This window comes from Diabrotica virgifera, chromosome 9 (genome assembly GCF_917563875.1).
Source record: "Diabrotica virgifera virgifera chromosome 9, PGI_DIABVI_V3a".
NCBI classification, from domain to species: domain Eukaryota; kingdom Metazoa; phylum Arthropoda; class Insecta; order Coleoptera; family Chrysomelidae; genus Diabrotica; species Diabrotica virgifera.
The window spans coordinates 28,131,413-28,154,266 of record NC_065451.1 but is presented as its reverse complement, the minus strand read 5'-3'; the positions used below and the strand labels follow the sequence as shown (position 1 = coordinate 28,154,266).

General features: G+C 35.0%; 2 protein-coding genes across 6 annotated transcripts in view; both read left to right on the top strand.

Moving 5' to 3' along the window:
* LOC114328042 (gastrula zinc finger protein XlCGF8.2DB-like) overlaps positions 1-22,854 on the top strand; it is a 124,304-nt gene that overhangs the window by 49,101 nt on the left and 52,349 nt on the right. The window contains exon 3 of one of the 5 annotated variants that reach the window (XM_050662249.1): positions 18,876-21,816. The exons of the other annotated variants lie outside the window; for them this stretch is intronic. Within the exon in view, the coding sequence (XP_050518206.1) occupies positions 18,876-20,167 (1,292 nt within the window). The 3' untranslated portion in view covers positions 20,168-21,816. Of the gene's footprint in view, positions 1-18,875; positions 21,817-22,854 lie in introns of those variants that run through there. 5 annotated transcript variants of the gene reach the window in all.
* On the top strand, positions 102-4,657 carry LOC126892630 (gastrula zinc finger protein xLCGF3.1-like). The gene has a single exon (XM_050662265.1). It carries the CDS (start codon positions 1,178-1,180, stop codon positions 2,291-2,293), a length of 1,116 nt encoding a protein of 371 aa, XP_050518222.1. The 5' UTR covers positions 102-1,177; the 3' UTR covers positions 2,294-4,657.

Sequence of the window (22,854 nt, the reverse complement as noted above, 5' to 3'; positions counted from 1 at the left end):
TTATTGAGCCAAAACTAGTTCAGGGGAGCAAAGACCAGTTAGTCGCTCTATTTCCGATTCACCCCTCTCCCAACCATTCTCCATTCAAAAATCCAAACTTGCTGTTTATGTTATTCTTTGCCTTAAATATGTCACTGAATTCCTTAATAGTCTGATCACGACTATTTTGTGCACATTCTCAGCTTTTCAAATCTTCATCGCCACATCAGGCATTTTTTTCTTTGACTTGTTGCTAGAAACTTAGATTAGTTAGTTACCATACTACAATTTTGGAACAGTCACAGGCAATCCGCCAGTTCAAATTTATAAGATGTTGAAAATTTATATAAAAAATGTTTTCCCTTATTTTAAGGGTTCATTTAATAAGACAAAAGATTTAGAATCATAGAATTGATAAATGTTAAAGGTTCCTTAAGTTTGACTTTTCTTATCATACTTGTAACACGTCAAATTTCATCCAGTTGGGTAACTAAAACAGAATTGACAGAAGACGTTAATGTCAGAAAGGGGTGAATATTTGGGCTACGATGGAATAAACAAAAGATCCGTTGCTCAGAATCGATGGAGATGTGGGGGTGGTTCTTTATGAGAAAGCTCTTTTCTTATTAGCTTAAGAATAGATGATATTGAAATGACGATAGAAATACTGAATAAAATATTGGGCGCCATCATTTTACCAACAAAATGGAAGACAAAACAGAAAAAATTTAGAAAAATAACAAATAAAAAATAATAAAAGACAAAAGAATAAAGAAATAAAAGGGATCTCTTTTTCACGCCTCCTGAAGGCAGCCATGTTAATATCTGACCAATAACAAAAAAGAATAAACAAAAACTCGTATGATTTCCTGACTCCAAACTTTCACACGAAACTGCTGACTACTATATTGCACGTGCAGTTTTTAACTGTGAACTCAAAGCAGTTCTTAGTATAACATTAACAATTTTAGCTTTAAGATTAACATTTAAGAGATTACCACTCAACTACTACTCAAACTCTCATTTGAATGCAAGCCGCATACAATTTTTCTCACGATGAACTTGAGCCATTTATCAAACCAACAGTCACCGGAATAAACAATCATAAAACGATTTTCTGAGATACAGATATGCTTTAACATTCTTTTAATACTGGAAGCGATCGACTTAGCATACACCCTGTATTTACGACCCGTTTATGCATACACGGACGACAGTGTTTTACACGAAAATAAAAATTACTGGTTTCTTGATGAGGTTGAATGTCGTATCTTTGACACCGTTTCATACTTTATTTATTTTTCTTTTTCGCTACATTATACTGATTTTACAGATAGTTATTATTTTAGGTGTCCCTTGCGAAGGCATTCATAATTATGCATGTGACCTGCTAAAATATACTGGAAATAATTCTAACCAAAATTTAACTGCAACTACGGATGTGGACCTCAGAGAAAAAAAATTTGAATGTGAAATATGCCCCAAACAATTAGCAACAAGTTTTTCTTTAAAAGTACACATGAGAATACACACTGGGGAAAAACCATTTGAGTGTGAAATTTGCACCAAACAATTTTCATCAAAGAATTATTTAACTAGACATAGGAGAGTGCACACTGGTGAAAAACCCTTTATGTGCCAAGTTTGCACCAAACAGTTTTCAACAAACTCAAATTTAACTGTACACATGATAGTGCATACTGGTGAAAAACCTTTCACGTGTAAAATATGCACCAAACAGTTTTCAACAAACCCACAATTAACTAGACATATACGAGTGCATACTGGTGAAAAACCTTTCACGTGTGAAATATGTACCAAACAGTTTTCAACAAACCCACAATTAACTAAACATATGCGCGTGCATACCGGCGAAAAACGATTTGCATGTGAAATATGTAACAAACAATTCTCAGAAAGTTGCAATTTAAAATCACATATGCTAGTACACAGCGGTAAAAAAACTTTTTCCTGTGAAATTTGCGCTAAAAAGTATTCACAAAGTTCTACTTTACAATTACATATGAGAGTGCATACTGGTGAAAAACCTTTCACATGCCAAATATGCAACAAACAGTTTTCACAAAGACCTGGTTTAGAATATCACATGAAAGTGCATACTGGCGAAAAACCATTTGAATGTGAAATTTGCACCAAACAGTTTTCAACGAAACAAATTTTAAATACACATATGAGAGTGCATACTGGTGAAAAACCATTCACATGCCGAATATGCAACAAACCGTTTTCACAAAGTTCTAATTTAAATAATCATATGAAAACACACACAAGACTGTATTCAATGTCGTTTTGACACACCTTTTGAAACGTATACTTATATTACGAATCGGGAAAAATGACTGCGTAGTGTTAGCACTATAGACTATAAGACATCCAGCTCCGACAGAAAACTGGCAGCACGTTGCTACTAGCGCCTCTACCGGCTGGAGTTGATAACTACGTTTTCTCAACGTAAACATACAAATTTAATTTGGTTAATTTTTGGATAACTAGCTAATCTCGGTAAATCGTGTTTGTATTTTACACAAAATGTCTTATAAAATGGTAAAATGGACTCTTAGAAAATTCCTAGAATGGGAACAAAAGAACTAAAAAGTGTATGACTTTGCCCCCATTCATCCTGAATATAGTGTTTAGCTGTTCAGAATTTCTTGTTAAAAGAAGGCTCACCCAATGGTCTAAGAGCTAGCAACGTTTTCGAGCAACTATTTTAAGACAGCTGATTGTTTAATATATTATTCCCTATGCATCCTAGAACACCTTACCGGCCATCTGGCTACTGAGACAGGTTGCGTTCATTACTGCGCAGCGCACCTGTACAGGTAAATATATCGAATTTAAAATTATTTTAAGACGAAAAAATTTTTTGCCATTGTAAAACATTCTTAAAAATATGAATTATAATTGCCAGACATTTCTGTGGTTGCTAAATACGTGCCAGACGCTATAGTCTAAATGGCTATCAACGTTTTCGAGCAACTATTTTAAGACAGCTGATTCGTTAATATATTATTCCCTATGAATCCTCGAACACCTTCCCTTCCATCTGGCTACTGAAACAGGTTGCGTTCATTACCGCGCAGCACACCTGTACAGGTAAATATATCGAATTTAAAATTATTTTAAGACGAAAATTTTTTTTGCCATTACTTTTTAAACATTATCAGAAACATGAATTACAATTGCCAGACATTTCTGTGGTTGCTAAATGCGCGCCAGACGCTATTTATTATAACTAATAATAGAAAAATTTAAATCATTTTAGTATGTCTGTAAGTTTAATATTATATTATTAACACATAAATAAATGCAAAATTAATTTGCCAGACATTAATTCGGTTGCATTCACCAGCCAGATGGATTTAAAATCATAAAAATAATGTGTATTTTCAGCAAAACGATCGCTGGCTGTGTTAAGAAATAAGACAAACAAAAGATACAGGTAAATATATTTGAAATTAGTTTAAGACGAAAAATTTTTTTGTCATTACTTTTTAAACATTGTTAGAAACATGAATTATAATTGCCAGACATTTCTGTGGTTGCTAAATGCGCGCCAGACGCTATTTATTATAAATAATAATAGAAAAGTTTACATCATTTTAGTATGTCTGAAATTTTAATATTATATTATTAACACATAAATAAATGCAAAATTAATTTGCCAGACATTAACTCGGTTGCAGTCATCAGCCAGATCAAATTAAAGTTGTAGGGTATTCCAGTAATATATTAGTTATTACAGAAAGATAGCGGTAGAGTAGACTGGCGGAAAGAGACAGGAATAAATCTACCTACCTACAGTATTTAAAGAAATTTTTATTTATCTCAACTTAGCTAATAATGACAGAATTAAATATGTACAATGTTAATAAATAAAAATTATTGTTGAAATTTTCAACAACATAATAAAAAATAATATTTTTTATTCGGGAATCATTTTTTTCATTTAAATTGTTTAAATTAATGTTTTCAAATTAAATAATCATAGAAAAAAAAGGATAAAATGAAATTGACGTCGTATCAAAATGTATACTTGTATTTATGAATATGATATATATTATATAATATAACTTGTGTCACTCACACTTGACAGCGAAGAACTTGATGTATGACGAAGATTTGACAAAACTGAATTAATGTCAGATATGTTACGATACTTAGCCATTAAGGCTACAAAAGAATGTAACATTTTTTATGGTATCCATCAGTGGTATTCACTTAGTCCGGTAACTGTACATACATTATTATATTTTAAATCGCATTTAATACGCGCACTCAAAACGTCTTTACACTTTAACAGTTTTTCATCCACAAAAGTTATTACATTCTCGTTTTTTTCCTTGCAAAACACACATTGTATTTTATTTGCCATTATATTGTATCACAATTACTTTTCACTAAGTAGAAACTCGACAAGAATCGTTAACAAACTGTGAATTTATTGTGACTGACCCATCTTAATAACATGTGCGGAAAACATTCACCCCCGAAATTGTCGTATCTTTTGTTTGTATAGTTTCTTAACCCAACCAGCGATCGTTTTGCTGAAAATACACATTATTTTTATGATTTTAAATCCATCTGGCTGGTGAATGCAACCGAATTAATGCCTGGCAAATTAATTTTGCATTTATTTATGTGTAAATAATATAATATTAAAATTTCAGACATACTAAAATGATTTAAATTTTTCAATTATTATTTATAAAAAATAGCGTCTGGCGCATATTTAGCAACCATGCCTGGCAATTATAATTCATATTTCTAATAATGCTTAAAAAGTTATGGCAAAAAAAATTTTTCGTCTTAAAATAATTTTAAATTCGATATATTTACCTATACAGGTGCGCTGCGCAGTAATGAACGCAACCTGTCTCAGTAGCCAGATGACCGGTAAAGTGCTCAGGAAGCATAGGGAATAATATATTCAAAAACCAAGTGTCTTAAAATCACTGTTTTCCCGACGTTGCTAGCTCTTGGTCCACAAGACTGTACATAAAATTTATTTTCTATTATTAGGGAAGGGTTTTATTAACAATACACCTTCTAATGTGAAATTTAGGTGTAACTTGCGATCTGTCATGGCAAATAAATTATTGCTACCATCGACCGACAGCAACAGTAACATTGATGCTTGTTCCTTTTTAATCTAAAAAGATTAAGTGCTCAAAGACCCAATTAAAGTATTGCTAAATAATCCTATCGAGCAAAGCACTAAAAACGAGAAACGACATAAGTGATGACAATTACGATATGATCGAAACAAATTCTGAGACTCTGTGTTAGGTCGATGCCACATTATGCGTTTTGACCGGATGCGTTTCCGCCGCATCCGGTGAAAACGCATAGTGTGACAGATCGGTCCGGTTGCGTTGGAAACGGATGCGTTTTGAGTCATCGGTACGCGCTTACAAACTGCACCAGACTAAACGCATAGTGTGACAGGTCGGTCCGGTTGCGTTGGAAACGGATGCGTTTTCACCGCATCCGGTCAAAACGCATAATGTGGCATCGGCCTTAGGATGGGTTTGCAGTCAATTGCCTCACAAAGAATATTACATATAAAAATAACTTTCTTTTAAATGCATAGTTTGTGGTTATCAACACATACCACTAGATGGCGCTATTTTGTTTGCTGCCACAAAATTAATGGGAACTCTCATGAATTTTACGTATTGTACAATAAATATATTATACACGGCTCACTAAAATAATTAGTTACGCCCCTGTACTACTGATTACTTAAAATTCAAGTAGTATTTATGTAACCTTTCTGGAAACTCCAGGTTATTGTTGAGACTCGCATTTGAACCCCTCGCCGGGGCAGATCGTCAAAAGCTTCCTAACGAGAATCATCTCTAATCTATCGACGCTCCCGCTATTCGTAAAAAGGCCGCATTTTACCGGCTTTTTTTGCTATCGTTTTATACCGCTCAGATAATTCAATCTGCTCAGTATTATCGACGATGATTTATTTAGCGTATTAGTGAGTGCCTTACAAATGAACCAAATGGATTATGGAATTCAATCAGAGCTCTGATGTGACACGTCATCAAGGAATAAAACTGTAAGTACTCTACATGTATGTGAACATAACTTATTAGTCGTGATACTGTATGCATTTTGAACCATATACCTCTCGTAGCAAATATTCTTTGTGCCATTTATGCAGATAATACTTTAAATTACATATGAAAAATCGTTATCTACTCTTAACCAGCTTACCTATGGGAATATACTCTATAACCGTACAATAAGTATAGGTTACTATTGTTAAGGATACTTTACGTATTGCCTAAACACTTCTGTTCCATCGAGCCGTATCATATTAATTATTTATTAATTAAATCCTCAAGGTCCTTCGTATTTGCATATTTTGATAATCTCTATTCTGAGAATAACGGTTTTTCATTTATAGTGTCTTTCTGTTGCATTTGGAAATTTCCAAGCCACGCCGCCCCGGCACAAAAATAAAATATTCCTCTCTTTCTGCACTCAAATTCTCAGTATTTAACCCAGCACGTCTCTACAATAGCTGGTAGGTTGTTAAGCCCGGTCTACACGTGCAATTTCAGAAACTACTTGCTTTGTTCAAATAAAGGAGTCGTTTTGTTTGTATGAAAAAATATTTGCATATATTACATTATTTTATTTTCGTAAATATATTTTTCTGTTTATAGTATACAAAAAGTGTACTCATTTCTTGGCTGATAGTACGGGTGTTATAATTTTAACATTGTTTGTTCAACCTTTTGATTTAAATTAAATTTATAATTTTGAATCCGATTAAGCCTGGTTCACAGGTTACAAAAATTATTAAAAATAATTTTGTTTTCTTGCATAAATTGTAAGTTTTTGCTACATTTAGCTTCGCTTAAGCTCATTTTACACTTCTAGAAAACTATAGAAAATAAATAATTGTTTTTTCCTTCAATTTAATTAATTTAAATACTTGTTAAGGGTGTCTCACACTTGCTGAAAAATACCCATTTTGGAAAATTGCATATATTTTGAAATTTTATAGTTTTGCATTTCATATACTAATCTGCGCTCATACAGGGTGATACTATTAAGCCAATCTCACACTATTAAACGTGTAATATATAATATATTGTACATATTCTCTCATTTTCGCATCGATTTATAGGTTTAGACATTTGCAAATAATCTATCTAATCTCACATTCTCGCAACATGGCTGACCGATCAAAATATAACCGACAGAGGCTCACCGCAAAACTTGATATAACCAAGTTGGCTGATTCGGTTCCCACAACTCTTAATTCTCTAAACAAATATAAAATTCGTGAAATAATTTCACAACTCAAACATTCTTACGGACTTTTCCGCGATGCTCAAAATGTGCTGGAGACGATCCCCGAGGAACCTACCCCCTCTACTGATTCCTCTGTGGTTTTTGATAAATATTTGGATACAATTTCTCTATTGGAAGAAAGGTTAGAGGTCATTGAAAGTTCTAATGTGACTGCTACCCCCTCCCTCCAATTTGACCCTAATTCTTCTCTAACCTCACAGTCTATGGCTAGGCAACGAACAGTAAACCTCCCTCGTATTCAGTTAAAACCATTTAGTGGCTTAGTTACTGAATACAATTCATTCATTGAGACCTTTGATACAATAATAGGATCTGATACTACATTAAGTGATCTGGAAAAACTCATTTACCTCAAAAGTTTTCTAACTTCCGAGCCTTTGACGCTTCTCGAGCATATCCCACTCACAGGTGACAATTACAAAATAGCCCGGGATAACCTGACACAAAGGTACGCCAACTCTAAATCGCTTATCAAAACTCTCATCTCTCAAATTCTTGATGCGCCTCCTATTTCTGGAAACGCAAATCACTCACAATTAAGAAATTTTCATACGGTCATGTCAAATAATTTCAAGGCCCTATTGAACTTGAATAGGCCCCCTTCAGATCTCTTGCATTTACTTCTCATACATATCGCTACTCAGAAACTCGACGCACCTACCATTAGGGCTCTTGAGTTCCAATCCGGTGGTAGCCAAGCTACCCCTGATTTTGTCCATTTTCTAGGGGAAATCGAGACACGCGTTGTTCATCTTGAGAATATTCAATCTCAATCAAAACCAAAATCGACTACTACTTCCAGACACTCTTTACACCTAGCCTCAGACACTTCTACCAGTAACCTTTCGCCTCGCTTAGGTCCTAAGAAATGTTCCTATTGCAACGACTCTCACTCGATCTACTCTTGTCCTCAGTTCAAGCAGTTGAATTCTAAAGAACGTTTTAGTTTTGTCAAACAAAATAAATTTTGTATTAATTGTCTTGGGTCTCACATGCTCGATCAGTGTAAATCCAAATTCTCTTGCATAGTTTGTAAATCTCGTCATCACACGTTGCTCCATTTCGACAAAACGGGTCATAGTAACCCTTCCGCGGCTGTTGGCCAACACAACTCAAATAATCATAATAAAACCGCTATCTCAAATAACTCCCATACACAGGGTAATTCACAACAGGGGCCCTCACATGTTAGAGCTCCTGAAACGGAAGTTAATCTTCAAAATTCGACTCCACATTCAATGGCTCTATCTGCAGCCTCGCTTGATAATCATTTGGTGTTATTAAGCACACTCCAGGTCTATCTTGTCGCTCCTAGCGGCAAGAGGGTCTTCGCAAAGGCACTTTTAGACTCGGCCTCACAGGTTTCATTTATTAGTGCTGACCTCGTAAAGGAACTGTCACTCACCACTAGAGATGGAAAATTACGGATCAATGGAATTAACTCCACCTCATCCTCGTCTCAATCTATTGTAGATACAACAATTTTCGCTGTCGCTAACGACGTTCCTTTTGACATCTCGTGCTCTGTACTCCCAAAGATAACAAATCCGCTTCCTCAAATTTCTATTTCGGCGAGCAAACTAAACATACCCTCAGAGATACCATTAGGTGATCCGATGTTCCATGTAACATCCCCAATTGGTATCCTGCTCGGTGCAGACCTGTATAACGATATCATTCAACCTGAAATAATTCGTTTGGGAAAAGGTCTTCCCGTTCTTCAACGCACTCTACTCGGGTACACGATATCAGGGTCAGTTCCAGACTTTGCTCTTAAGTCGAAAAATACTAAAAAGGCTTTGGAATTTTATTCAAACTCTCTCGTTACTTGTTGTTCTCATAACACTCCTTCCGCCGTAAATGAGCCGGTAGTGTCCAACGAGGAACTATCCGATCATTTACAAAAATTCTGGGAGCTGGAAGAAGCCGCTCCTCAGAACACCGATCTCATTAATGATCACCCCGCTGAAATTAATTTTGTAAAACATGTTAATGTTCTCCCCAATGGACGATATGAGTCCACACTCAATCTCAAACTCCCTATCGAAGATATAGACATGGGAAATTCGTTTCTCTCGGCAAAAAGACGTTTTCTCAGTCTCGAGAAACGTTTTCAACTCAACCCTGATTTATTGGAAAAATATCAGGACATTATATCGGAATATCTCAATAACGGACAAATAATTCAAGTGCCGTTAAAAATGCTAAATGACTCAGGTAAACCTAATTACTTTCTCCCTCACTTTCCCGTTTTCAAATCCAACTCTACTACTTCCACTCGTATAGTTTTCGATCCAAACAATAAATCGTCTACGGGAATCTCCCTCAGTGACGTCATAGACAAAGGTTATGTCGTCCAACATGAACTTTTTGACATTCTCGCTAAGTTTCGTCAGTTTAAATTCGCACTAGTAGGCGACATCAAGGCTATGTTCCTACAAATCGCCATTTGTCCCACTGAAACATTTCTGTTAAATTTTCTCTTTAGGGACAATATTCAGCAGCCTTTACGGTGCTATCAATTTCAAAGATTACCCTTCGGGCTCCCAAGTAGCCCATTTATCGCTCAAAGAGTTATCAAGCACATCGCTGACAACAACAAACATACCCACGAACTTGCTACTAGTGTTCTGCAAGAATCTATCTATATGGATGACCTGATCAGCGGTGCTGACAGTCTTCATGAATTAAGTTGTCTTTTCGAACAATTAACTTCTTTGCTAGAAACCCATGGTTTCCTCCTCCACAAGTGGAACTGCAGTTCTTCAGAATTTCTGTCTCAACACAATTTAAATCCCGTCTCTGAAGTCAGTCTTAACTTCACGGGATCTGATAAAGTCTTAGGCATATTCTGGGATTCAGAACGCGACCACTTTTCGTTTAAAACTCCTATCTTCAAATTGGCTAATGTTGTTACTAAACGTACTATTCTCTCCTACATTGCTACTTTGTATGACCCGCTAGGATGGTTATCCCCTGTCCTTGTGAACGCTAAGCTCTTGATACAGGAAATATGGTCCCAGAAATTGGACTGGGATCAACCCATTGACTCACCCATCATTATGAAAAATTGGCAAAACCTCTTATCGACATTCAAAACTATAGAAGAGGTCAAGGTACCTCGATGCTTACTTTTACAAAAGAAAGTTGTTGATGTTCAATTAATTATTTTCACCGACGCATCGGAAAAAATATACAGCACTTGTGTGTATCTCAAAGCGACATACTCAGACTTTTCTGTATCGTCGCGGCTTATCGCTTCTAAAAACAAAATTTCTCCGCTAAAAAATAAACTCACCATCCCCAAATTGGAACTTTGTGGAATAGTGTTGGGAGTCACTCTGGCTCATAGACTTTTTCACATCTTCAAGAAAAATTTGAGTATATCTTCATCTCATCTCTTTGCTGACTCTACAATTGCCTTGTCTTGGATACTTTCTAAAAAACACATTTGGAACATTTTTGTACAAAACAGAATTCAAAAGGTCAATTCCTTGTTGGAAACTTTTCCTTGTGATTTCCATTTCGTCAGAAGTCACGAAAACATCGCTGACCCCGCTTCCAGAGGGATAAATGTCTTTGATAATCCCCAGACCACCGAAGACTGGTTATGCGGACCTAGCTTTATTAGAGACAATCCCATCGATTTTTCTCTTCATCAAATTCCTCATTTTCAGGATGATCTTCCTGAATTAAGGAAGTTAGTTGTCTCAAACATAGCAACAAATCACGAACTCAACGACACCTTTGAAAATCTATTCGCTAAATCTTCTTCTTTTCGTAAAATTCAAAGAATTGTCGCTTATCTTTTTAGATTCATCAGTAATATTAAAAAGAAAATAAATAACTCTCCACGAGATACGGATATATTGACGCCACCCGAAATGGAGATCGCTGATCACGCGATCATCAGGTATATCCAAAGTATCTACTTTAAAAAAGAGATTCTTGAATTGAAAAATGCTAAACTCGTGACCAATAAAGCCATTCGTAAACTCAACCCCTTCCTACAACATAATGATGGGCTGATTCGTGTGGGAGGACGTCTCCGACACGCCCCCATATCGTATAATCAAAAACACCCCATTCTACTTCCTTCTAAATGTCGAGTTGTAGAACTAATCTTGACTCAAGCTCATCATAAGTTATTACATTCAGGCGCGCAAACAGTACTTTCGTATGTCAAAATGAAGTACTGGCCAATTGACGGATTAAGACAGATTAAACGCTTAATTCGTAAGTGTGTAAACTGTTTCCGATTCATGACACCCAATTCTGTTCAACAGATGGCAGATATGCATCCCGATCGTGTACTCCCCACTAGACCCTTCCAAGTCGTCTCAGTGGACTATGGGGGGTTCTTCTTAATTAAGTCCTCACATTTGAGGAAGGCACCGCTTTACAAAGCATACGTAGCCTATTTCATTTGCATGAGCACTAAATGTGTTCATATCGAACTCGTCACAGGATTAAGCGCAGAAGCCTATATTCTTACTCTGAAAAGGTTTATTGCCAGAAGATCCACGCCCAGTATTATTTGGAGCGACAATGCCACAAATTTCCATGGGGCAAAAAATGAAATGCGCGAATTCTATGATTTTTTCTTAAATCAAAATAATTCGGAACAGATTAAGGAATTCTGTACTCAAAACTCCATAACTTTCAAGATGGGTGTTCCCCGCAACCCCCATCAATTCGGCCTCCATGAGGTAGGAATAAAGAGTGTGAAGTATCACCTCTATCGAATTATAGGAAATTCCCACTTCACCTTTGAAGTGTTTAACACAGTATTATGCCAAATCGAGGCTATTCTAAATTCGAGACCCATCACTAGGATGTCGTCTGACGCCAATGACTTCGCTTTCCTATCTCCAGCTCACTTCTTAGTTCAAAGAAGTTTAACCGCGCCCCCTGAACCAAGTGTTTCAGAGATACCTGAAAATAGGTTGAATCTTTTTCAGCGTATTAGTAAAATTCAACAGCAATTTTGGAAATTGTGGAAAAAAGACTATCTTTGCCTCCTGCAGCAAAGAAATAAATGGACCGACCCTACTGACCCTGTCAAGATCGGGGATTTGGTTCTGTTGAAGGAGGATGGTACTCCTCCACTCTTATGGCCAACTGCCAGGGTAATAGATGTATTGCCTGGTAAGGATGGTCTAGTTCGTACTGTCAAGATTCACACTACTCACGGTGATTTTCTTCGTGGTATTACGAAAATCGCTGTGATTCCCCTGGAAGATTAAAATCTATCCCTAGGGGGAAAACTTATCGTTTTCCTCCATTTTATCGTTGTTACCCCTTGTGTATATAAACTCTAATTTCTTCAAACATTTCTTATCGTTGTGCACATCTTTGCCAATCCCCTCTCTTCGAGGTGATATAGGCCATCTCTCTCGCCTGTCGCCCCCGGCAATATGTACAATAAATATATTATACACGGCTCACTAAAATAATTAGTTACGCCCCTGTACTACTGATTACTTAAAATTCAAGTAGTATTTATGTAACCTTTCTGGAAACTCCAGGTTATTGTTGAGACTCGCATTTGAACCCCTCGCCGGGGCAGATCGTCAAAAGCTTCCTAACGAGAATCATCTCTAATCTATCGACGCTCCCGCTATTCGTAAAAAGGCCGCATTTTACCGGCTTTTTTTGCTATCGTTTTATACCGCTCAGATAATTCAATCTGCTCAGTATTATCGACGATGATTTATTTAGCGTATTAGTGAGTGCCTTACAAATGAACCAAATGGATTATGGAATTCAATCAGAGCTCTGATGTGACACGTCATCAAGGAATAAAACTGTAAGTACTCTACATGTATGTGAACATAACTTATTAGTCGTGATACTGTATGCATTTTGAACCATATACCTCTCGTAGCAAATATTCTTTGTGCCATTTATGCAGATAATACTTTAAATTACATATGAAAAATCGTTATCTACTCTTAACCAGCTTACCTATGGGAATATACTCTATAACCGTACAATAAGTATAGGTTACTATTGTTAAGGATACTTTACGTATTGCCTAAACACGTATTATAGTCTATAATATTTGGTGATAGTCAGTAAATTGTAACATTGTCTCCCAGTAACTATATTGTCATACACTATTAATATACTGAATAATAAAAAAATAGTTATTGATAATTTTTAGTATAATTTATTTATTGAAAGTTTATTATTTATTTATTGAACCCAACAAGCTAGGCTGGAATTGGGAGATTTTTCAGGATTAGTTTTTCGTCCTATTTCCGATCCCCCACTCAGCCCCGCCATTCTCAATTGAAAAATCTAAACTAGCTGCTTATGTTGTTCTTACCCGTAAACCTCTCCCCGAGTTCTCTAATCATCTGCTCAAAAACCTATAACATGGCTACTTGGTCCACATTTTCTCCAATTTTCAAATCTTCGTCGCTGCACAGCTCATCAAGCATTTGTTCTTTGACTTGTTTCTAAGAACTTAATGGCAGATCAGGCTTGTTAAGAATTTACCTTCAGGAATAGCCTGATACGGGTCAAATTCTGCAATACTCCAAGAAGGTTAAAAGGCTTTGCAGATTTCGGGCAACCAATTCTACTGTCAGATCTTTTCTTTGTAATCGGATTAGAGTAGAATGAAAAACGTCTTCTTTTTGGTCCTTTTTTGCTATTGATTTTGCCTTCGATTATAAGTTAGAGCAATTCATACTTTTGATATCTTATGATGTGACCAAGATATCGTGTTTTTCGTTCTTTTATTATAAGCATAAGCTCTCTTTTCTTGTTCATCCTCCGCAAGACTTCTGCATTTGTCGTATCGCTATCTGAATTTAAAATCAAAATGACGGCTAACACAACGGCGGAATTAAGTCGAGATTTTAAATTTACACTAGTATTAACCCTCCCTAAAGATTAGAAAAATGACATTTGGGGCAGCTCGGCATGCAAAGTTAGGCCTGTTATTCGTCTAACACGACTGGACTATCCCTGCTATCTTTGTTCTCTACCACATACAGAAATTATTGTTGTAAGGAAAAAAGTGGGCGTCTCGTCAAAATGAAACTACTCACGAAATATTAGCTTGTTAGTAGTAAATGGTGAGATCTGGGATCTCTGAATAATATACAGAGTGATAAAAATATTGTTTAATTTTCGGATATGAAATATGAATATTTGAAATTAAACACATGATAAAGTTTCTGTTCCGTAGTTGGTTGTTACTACTGTTGCACTATAACGTTCCCTGCTGTGGCTTCTGTTCCTTTGATACGGTCTTCCTCTTGAGGTGCTGCGGTTACGTCGGTATGTATTTGTTTGTTTTTGAGCAGTTGCGATGGTAGCTGCCAGCTGAATTTTCAGTTCAGCTGTTTCGGCTGCTAATCTCCTGATGGTGCTTTTAAGGCCGTTAGACGGTTCTGGCATTTTCACTGTTCACTGTTTTTAACCGACAAAAGTATATTTTATAATCAACAATATTTTTTAAAATGTTCGCGGGTCACCAATGTTGCGTTGTTGGTTTGGATTCGTGTGACTATTTCACTCATCTTAAAATTTTCACATAATCTGACCAATCACAAACCAAAGACAGCTTGTGTTATCGCGAAAACATCAACTGTCTTTCAATTCTGATTGGTCTATCAGCTTCGTGTTTTCAACGACGTAACCATGGATACGTCGCAAAGCAAAGTTTGACGTTTGCCAAAAAAATTATTGTAGCTGTATACGTCAAAAGGAACATCATCAGAACATAGTGAATACTTTTAGGAATACTCCAAGTCCATCAAGTAATAACAGCAACAATACATTGTATCCACCTAATAACGGTCATACTATTCAAAATTTTTACAATTGCACCGTTTATAATAATTATAGTCGAGAATAATGTATTTTTTTCGTGTACAAATTATTTATTGTTATAGGTAAAAAATAATTATAACAAATTATTTATAGTTATAATAAATATTTCATGATTATGACTAATTGTGAATTATTCAAAAAATGGGTAGATTTGGGTTACCTAGATCAAATGTATTATTATTAAATCCCTTCCTCTCATTCTACTGAATTTTTGACCTATCACTTTGTTCGTGAAATAGTCTAATAAAATACCACTCGTGATTTAATTTATCTTATAAGTCTGTCTTTTATTTCTAAACTCAAATGAGTTGCTTAAAGAAAACACCACGAGTCCGTAGGACGTCCTACGGACTCGTGGTGTTTTCAAGCAACTCAGTTTCGTTTAGAAGTAAATCGACAGACTTATCGCGAAAATTGAATCACTAGTGGTATTACTATTGATAACTTTATTGTCCAAGGAAACCAATAAAATAATATTAAATAAAACGTAAAACAACTGTCAATAATATATTTATTTCGGTAAAAGCGTGCTTATTTCTCGGATAGGGTGTGTTTTGACCTTTCCCGACCGACGCGACGGCTAAAATATAAATGAACTCCTGAATTTCAAAATTTTGTCTTATTGCTTAATGTTTGAAATCCCTTAAAACTGTTATTGATGTAAGAGGCTGGATAATATAATTTATAGTATTTCGTTTCGAATACATAAAACTGAAAAGAGGTTTAGGTAATTAAAAATACAAATACGGTTTTGTATATCACGAGCGGAACAAATGTAAATTTTAAATCTTCTTCTTCTTCAAATGCAAATCCACTAATGGATGTTGGCGATCACATTTTCCATTAACTCTCTGTTTCTTGCAATGTGTATCAGAGATTGTATGTCGTTAATCCCTGTCCATTGCCTTATGTTTCGGAGCCAGGACATTTTCTTGCGTCCTATTCCTCTCTTGCCTTCAATTTTACCCTGGATTATAAGTTGAAGGAACTGGTATTTTTCGTTTCGCGTGATGTGACCCAAATACGCCGTTTTTCTTTTCTTAATGTTTTCGAAACGCTGACGTTCTTGGTTGATTCTTTTAAGGACATCCACATTTGTGACTTTCGCCGTCCATGGTATCTTTAGGATACGGCGATAAAGCCACATTTCGAAGGCTCTAATCTGTTTATATCCCTCGTTTTGAGTGTCCAGCCCTCTATGCCATATAGCAGCACCGACCACACGTAGCATTTAGTAAACCTTAGTCTCAGTGTAAGGTCGAACTCTGAGCAGGTCAGTACCTTCCTGAATTTTACGAAATTTTAAATGAGACGTATTATTTTGTTTAGGGAGAAAAGTTATTAAAAATTAGTAATTAAACAAGCTGAAAATGCGAGCATTGTCATAACGAAAACTTTGTATATTTACGTATTTTAATTCATAATATGGAAAATTTCTATTATGAAAAGTAGTTTAGAATTAATAATTATGTTTTAATGTGCAATTATATCATTCTAATTTAAATGTTATGAACTATAAAGGTAGTTTACTCTTGATCGAAATTCATATTTTTTATATACCTCGTATAAAATTAATAAAATTTTATACAAGGTGTCCCAAAAGCAGTGGAACGGTCGAATATTTCGCGAACTGAACATCGGATCGAGAAACTGAAAAATACGTGTTCAATCATTTTCAAAAATCTATCCAATGACAAAAACACCAACCTCCACTACACCCCCTGGAGGTGGGGTGGGGGGTAACTTTAAAATCTCAAATGGAAACCCCTAGATTTTCTTGCAGATTTGGATTCGTTACGTAAAAGTAAGCAACTTTTATTCAAGACATTTTTTCGAACTGTGGATAGATGGCGCTATAATTTGGGAAAAACGGTTTATCCTGATACCATGGGTAAATTATAGAAACGGTCTAATATCTCGAGAAATACACTTCCAAATGAGAAACCAAACAATTTTTTTTAATACTTTTCGAAAACCTATCGAATAACACTAAACATGACCCTCCAACCCACCCCCCTGGAGGTGGGGTGGGGGGTAACTTTAAAATATTAAACAGCAACCCCCACTTTTTATAACAGATTCGGATTTGTCATGAAAAACTAAGCAACATTGTATGGCGCTTTAATTGGAAAAATACGATTTATTAGCGCCATCTATCAGCATTTTTAAAGAATGTTTCGAAGAAATGTTGCTTAATTTTTCATGACGAATTCGAATCTGCAATAAAGAGTGGGGGTTGCTATTTAATATTTTAAAGTTACCCCCCACCCCACCTCCAGGGGGTGGGTTGGAGGGTCATGTTTAGTGTTTATCGATAGATTTTCGAAAAATATTAAAAACCTGTTTTTTAGTTTCTTATTTGGAAGTGTATTTCTCGAGATATTAGACCGTTTCTATAATTTACCTATGGTATCAGGATAAATCGTTTTTCCCAATTATAGCGCCATCTATCCACAGTTCGAAAAAATGTCTTGCATAAAAGTTGCTTACTTTTACGTAACGAATGCAAATCTGCAAGAAAAACTAGGGGTTTCCATTTAAGATATTAAAGTTACCCCCCACCCCACCTCCACGGGGTGTAGTGGGAGTTGGTGTTTGGTGTCATTGGATGGATTTTTGAAAATGATTGAACACGTATTTTTCAGTTTTTCCATCCGATGTTTAGTTCGCGAAATATTCGACCGTTCCCCTACTTTTGGGACACGGTTGCATCATAAATCTTAGAACAAGAAGAGCTTTTTATGAAGAATAACTTTTATTTGTCAAATTAAAAATAAAATAGTTATAAATGAAAATGTTCTTGGTATCCATATTTTGAGAAAAATCTTCAAATATTTTTTTCCATTAGAAGGATGTACACAGACACAATACTGGCTAGTGATTTTAGTCAATAATTTTGCCAATTCGACAAAAAAATAATTTCTAAATATTTCGGCAAAATTCTCAAAAAACAAAAAAAATTACCTTCTACAATCACTATCCTGTTGTGTCGAGTTTAGGGAACGACTAGGTATACATAATATTTTAATTTTATAGCAAATGGAACAGTCCATTTATCATAAAGGGGAGGCCGTATTTATACTGGTATAAACCTTTTTAAAACTGTTAATAAATTATTGCTTTTAAAATATTTATACTCAAATTGTATTTTTGAACATCTTATTTATTTTATATAATAATTAAATTCACTATCAAATGTCATTGATGTTTTATTAATACTTAATTTAAAATTTAGAATTCACGAAGTGTCAAACTCAAATGTAAATAACCTATGCTTGGCAAATCGAGATTTAAAAAAGTTTTCGTTGAAAAAAAGTAGCCTACTTCCTAATCAACCATTTGAGCTGACGTTTAGTGCGTCTGTAGGAGATAACCGGATTGTGACGTCACATTTTAGACTTTGAGGTCGATTATCTCGAAGACGGTTAGATATATCGAAATGCCGTTTTCAGATTTGGATTCAGAAGGCAAAACTACATAAGAATCCATCGATACACCTGCTCTAAGTATTGCAGGAGCGGCAACGCAATAACACACAGACTTTTGCAAATTTATAAACGAAAAGTTTTCGTTGAAAATAGTAATTGTAGCTTGCCGCTACAGTTCCTTAAATTTGACTTATCTAATCATGCTTTATTCATTCTGTCTTCGCTACATTATACTGTTTTTTCATATAGTTATTATTTTAGGTATTTCTTACGAAGAGATTCCAAATGATGCATGTGACCTGTTAAAATATACTGGAAATAATTTGAACCAAAATTTAACTGCTACTACGAATATGACCATCGGAGAAAAACATTTTGAATGTGAAATATGCTTGAAACAATTAACCACAAGTTTTTCTTTAAAAGAACACATGAGAATACACACTGGGGAAAAACCCTTTAAATGTGAAATTTGCACTAAACGATTTTCAGTGAAGCAACGTTTAAAAGTACATATGACAGTGCATACTGGTGAAAAACCTTTTACATGCAAAATATGCACCAAACAGTTTTCAATAAAGTATGGTTTAGAAAGACATATGAGAGTTCACAGTGGTGAAAGGCCTTTTACGTGTGATATATGCAACAAACAGTTTTCACTTAGTTATACTTTACAATCACATATGAGAGTGCATACTGGTGAAAAACCTTTCACATGCATAATGTGCAATAAAGAGTTTTCACAATATTCTACTTTAAGATGTCATATGAGAATGCATACTGGTGAAAAACCTTTCACATGTCACATATGCAATAAACCGTTTTCACAAAGTTCTAATTTAAAACATCATATGAAAGAGCATACTGGTGAAACACCTTACACATGCCGCATATGCAATGAACAGTTTTTAGAAAGTTCTAGTTTAAAACATCATATGCAAACGCATACTGTAAAAACAACTACGTGTGAAATATGCAACAAACAGTATTCACACAGTACATACTTAAAATTACACATGAGAGTGCATACTGGTGAAAAGCCTTTCACATGTAATGTCTGTGGCAAACAGTTTTCATATAATAATTCCTTACAATCACATATGAAAGTGCATTCTGGTGAAAAACCGTTTGCTTGTGAAATGTGCACTAAACGATTTTCAGTGAAGCAACGTTTACAATTACATATGGCAGTTCATACTAAAGAAAAATCTTTTACATGCAAAATATGCACCAAACATTTTGCAAGAAAGTATGGTTTAGAAAGACATATGGGAGTGCACAGTGGTGAACGGCCTTTTACGTGTAATCTATGCAACAAACAGTTTTCAATGAAGAATTACTTAAAAAATCATATGAGAGTGCATACTGGTGAAAAACCTTTGACATGCAAACTATGCAGTAAACAATTTTCACAACATTGTAGCTTAATATATCATATGAGAGTGCATGCTGGTGAAAAGCCTTTTACTTGCAAGATATGCTCCAAACAATATAGGCAAAGTTCTAATTTGACAGTACATATGAAAACACACACTAGAAGAACGAGGTTTTAAAAGGCAGGCTTATACACTAAACGGCAAAATTAACGGAACACCTTAAAATGGGACATGTTAGATGTCTTCTAAACCCGTTTAGTTAGATTTTCTAAACCCGTTGTCTGATTTGATAGTTGTTTTAGTATGTTAGAGCCTTATTAGTTAATAAAATCGATGTAATAATATTGTTGCTAGACAGGTAAATGTCATTTTATACCGGGTGTAACAGTCGTAGCTACTGTGTTTTGTCCTTACAAGTTCGAAATATTAAAATTAAAACTCAAGTGTAGCCTTTATTTCCTTTTTTGATTCATTTGCTTATCGTCCGTGATGTGACAATACCTCCAATCTGCTTTTTCATAAGTTTTGTAAGAGAGACGAAAAACCTCTTTTAGGGCCACCTCCTGTTTTCATATGTCAGATTTGACTGGTTTTGTAGTAAATAAATAGTTGAATTTACTACAAAACAAGTCAAAAAATGTCATATGAAAATAGGAGGTGACCCTATAGTCTCTCTTACAACTGATAGCGGTCTTAGGCCTTAGACTCTCTTACAAAACTTATGAAAAAGCAGATAGGATGTATTACCACATCACCGACGTTATGTTGGATAACAAAAAAGTTAGGTAGGTAAGTTTCCAACTAGCCATGTTTTTCATCAATTAATCGTCATTTTCTGCTTAGTTTAATAAACAAGCGTAAAGTAGGCTATGCGAAATCAACATTTTAATAATTGTCAAATTGTTAAGAGTCAAAAAGTATCTAGTTTGTTGTGGAAATTAGTAGATTTATTATTAAAGTTTCAATTAAGTCCGAATTTTTTTTATTTGGTGGAAATGTAACGCGCTACAAAGAATTTGACGCGCGATGAGTGTGTTCAAGCAGTGATCTTACATAGCGAAGGACTTAGCTACTATGTTATAGGCTCCTTATATTGGTAACAATTTTTTGCTAATGCACGGTAATGCCAGACTTCACATTCAGGAACTGTAACCGAATATTTACAACAGGTAAATCTTCGGACTTTAAATTGGCCATCGCATAGTCCAGATCTTAAGCCGATCGAACATTTTGTGAAACATAATTGACAGAAGACTACGACAGCGTTTGCCACCTCCTAGAACCTTACAAGAGGTAAAAACAGTAGCTCTCGAGATTTGGAATGATATTGATCAAGACCAAATAGCATACGTCATTTGTAATATAAAAGTAGGTAGGTACATATCTCTTTTATGATCAAAATAAGTGAATGAATCAAAAAACAAAATGTTAAGGAGACCTAAGGCTACAATTGAGTTTTAATTTCAATAGTTTATATAAGCTAGAATATTCCACAGGGTGTTCCAAACTTTAATGAGAAAACACAGTATGATTATTACACCAGGTATACAATGACATTTACCTGTCTACCAACAATATTATTACATCGATTTGCTTAATTAATAAGGCTATACCATACTAAAAAAAATCGCTCAAATCGGACAACAGGTTTAGGAAATTCAAGACATTCAACATGTCCCATTTTTAAGGTGTTCCATTAATTTTGTCGCTGTGTGTATTATGAGTCGGGAAAATGATTGTGTAGATTAAACATAATAATTGTAACATTTTCTCCCAGTAACTGTTTACACTGTAAATATACTGAATAATAAAGAACTTATTGATAATTTTTAGTATTATTGATAATTTATTTATTGAAAGCTTATTCTTGATTTATTGAGCTCAACACGCAGGGCCAGAACTAGGAGATTTTTCATGGGAGTAAAGACTAGTTGGTCGCTCCATTTTCGATTCGCCCCTCTCTCCCACCATTCAAAAATCCAAACTTGTTGTTTCTTAATCTTAAATTTGCACCTGAATTCCCTAATCATCTAGCTAATAATCTCCAACATGAAACGTGCACATTTTCAGTGTTTAAAAATCTTCATCGATACATACCTCATCAATTTAACTTGTTTCTAAGAACTTAGATGGTATATCATTAAGGCTTGTTAAGAACTTATCCTCAGTAATAGCCTCAGATGGAGCAAACTCTGAAAGAACGTTAAAAGACCTTTAAGGTTTCGGACAGCCAAGGGCTGAGTACAATAAGGTTCCAACCGCCATTTAAATTTTTCAGGAAACAAATTTCTAATTTGAGACTTTCATAACCTTGTTTTTTAGGGACTGTAAATGTTAAAATTATTTTATACTACAGTGTGGTAAGTTGTGATAACACCTCACGTTAGATAATGTCATAACTAAGATTCTAATCTGGTTTTGTAACATTTGTACGACGTATGCAGTGTACTTGGAACCTTATTGCATTGTAAGCCCTGTACTTGAAACAATATGGAATTATGTCATAAACAGTTAAAATATTATTAGCGCAATTGGTGAAATTAAACAATCGATTTCAAAATAAAGCGAATAGACTAATTTTTCACTCTAATGGCATGTAAAACAACATAATGTTACTCTACATCCCACCAGACTGAAAACAATGGGAACCTTCTCTGGTTACACCTCCGAAGCTTCTACAATTTGCAAGCCATAGGGATGCTGAGACTAAGGAAGATGAGGGATTTTATAATTTACGTCCCATCTGCTCAGCGCGGTAAAGTTTCAACGAGAATAGTTCCCTTCATACTCCAATCAGAGTAAACATGTAAATCAAACTAAATCACAAAATTGAAAATGGTTATTCATTTTTAAAGCGAATATTT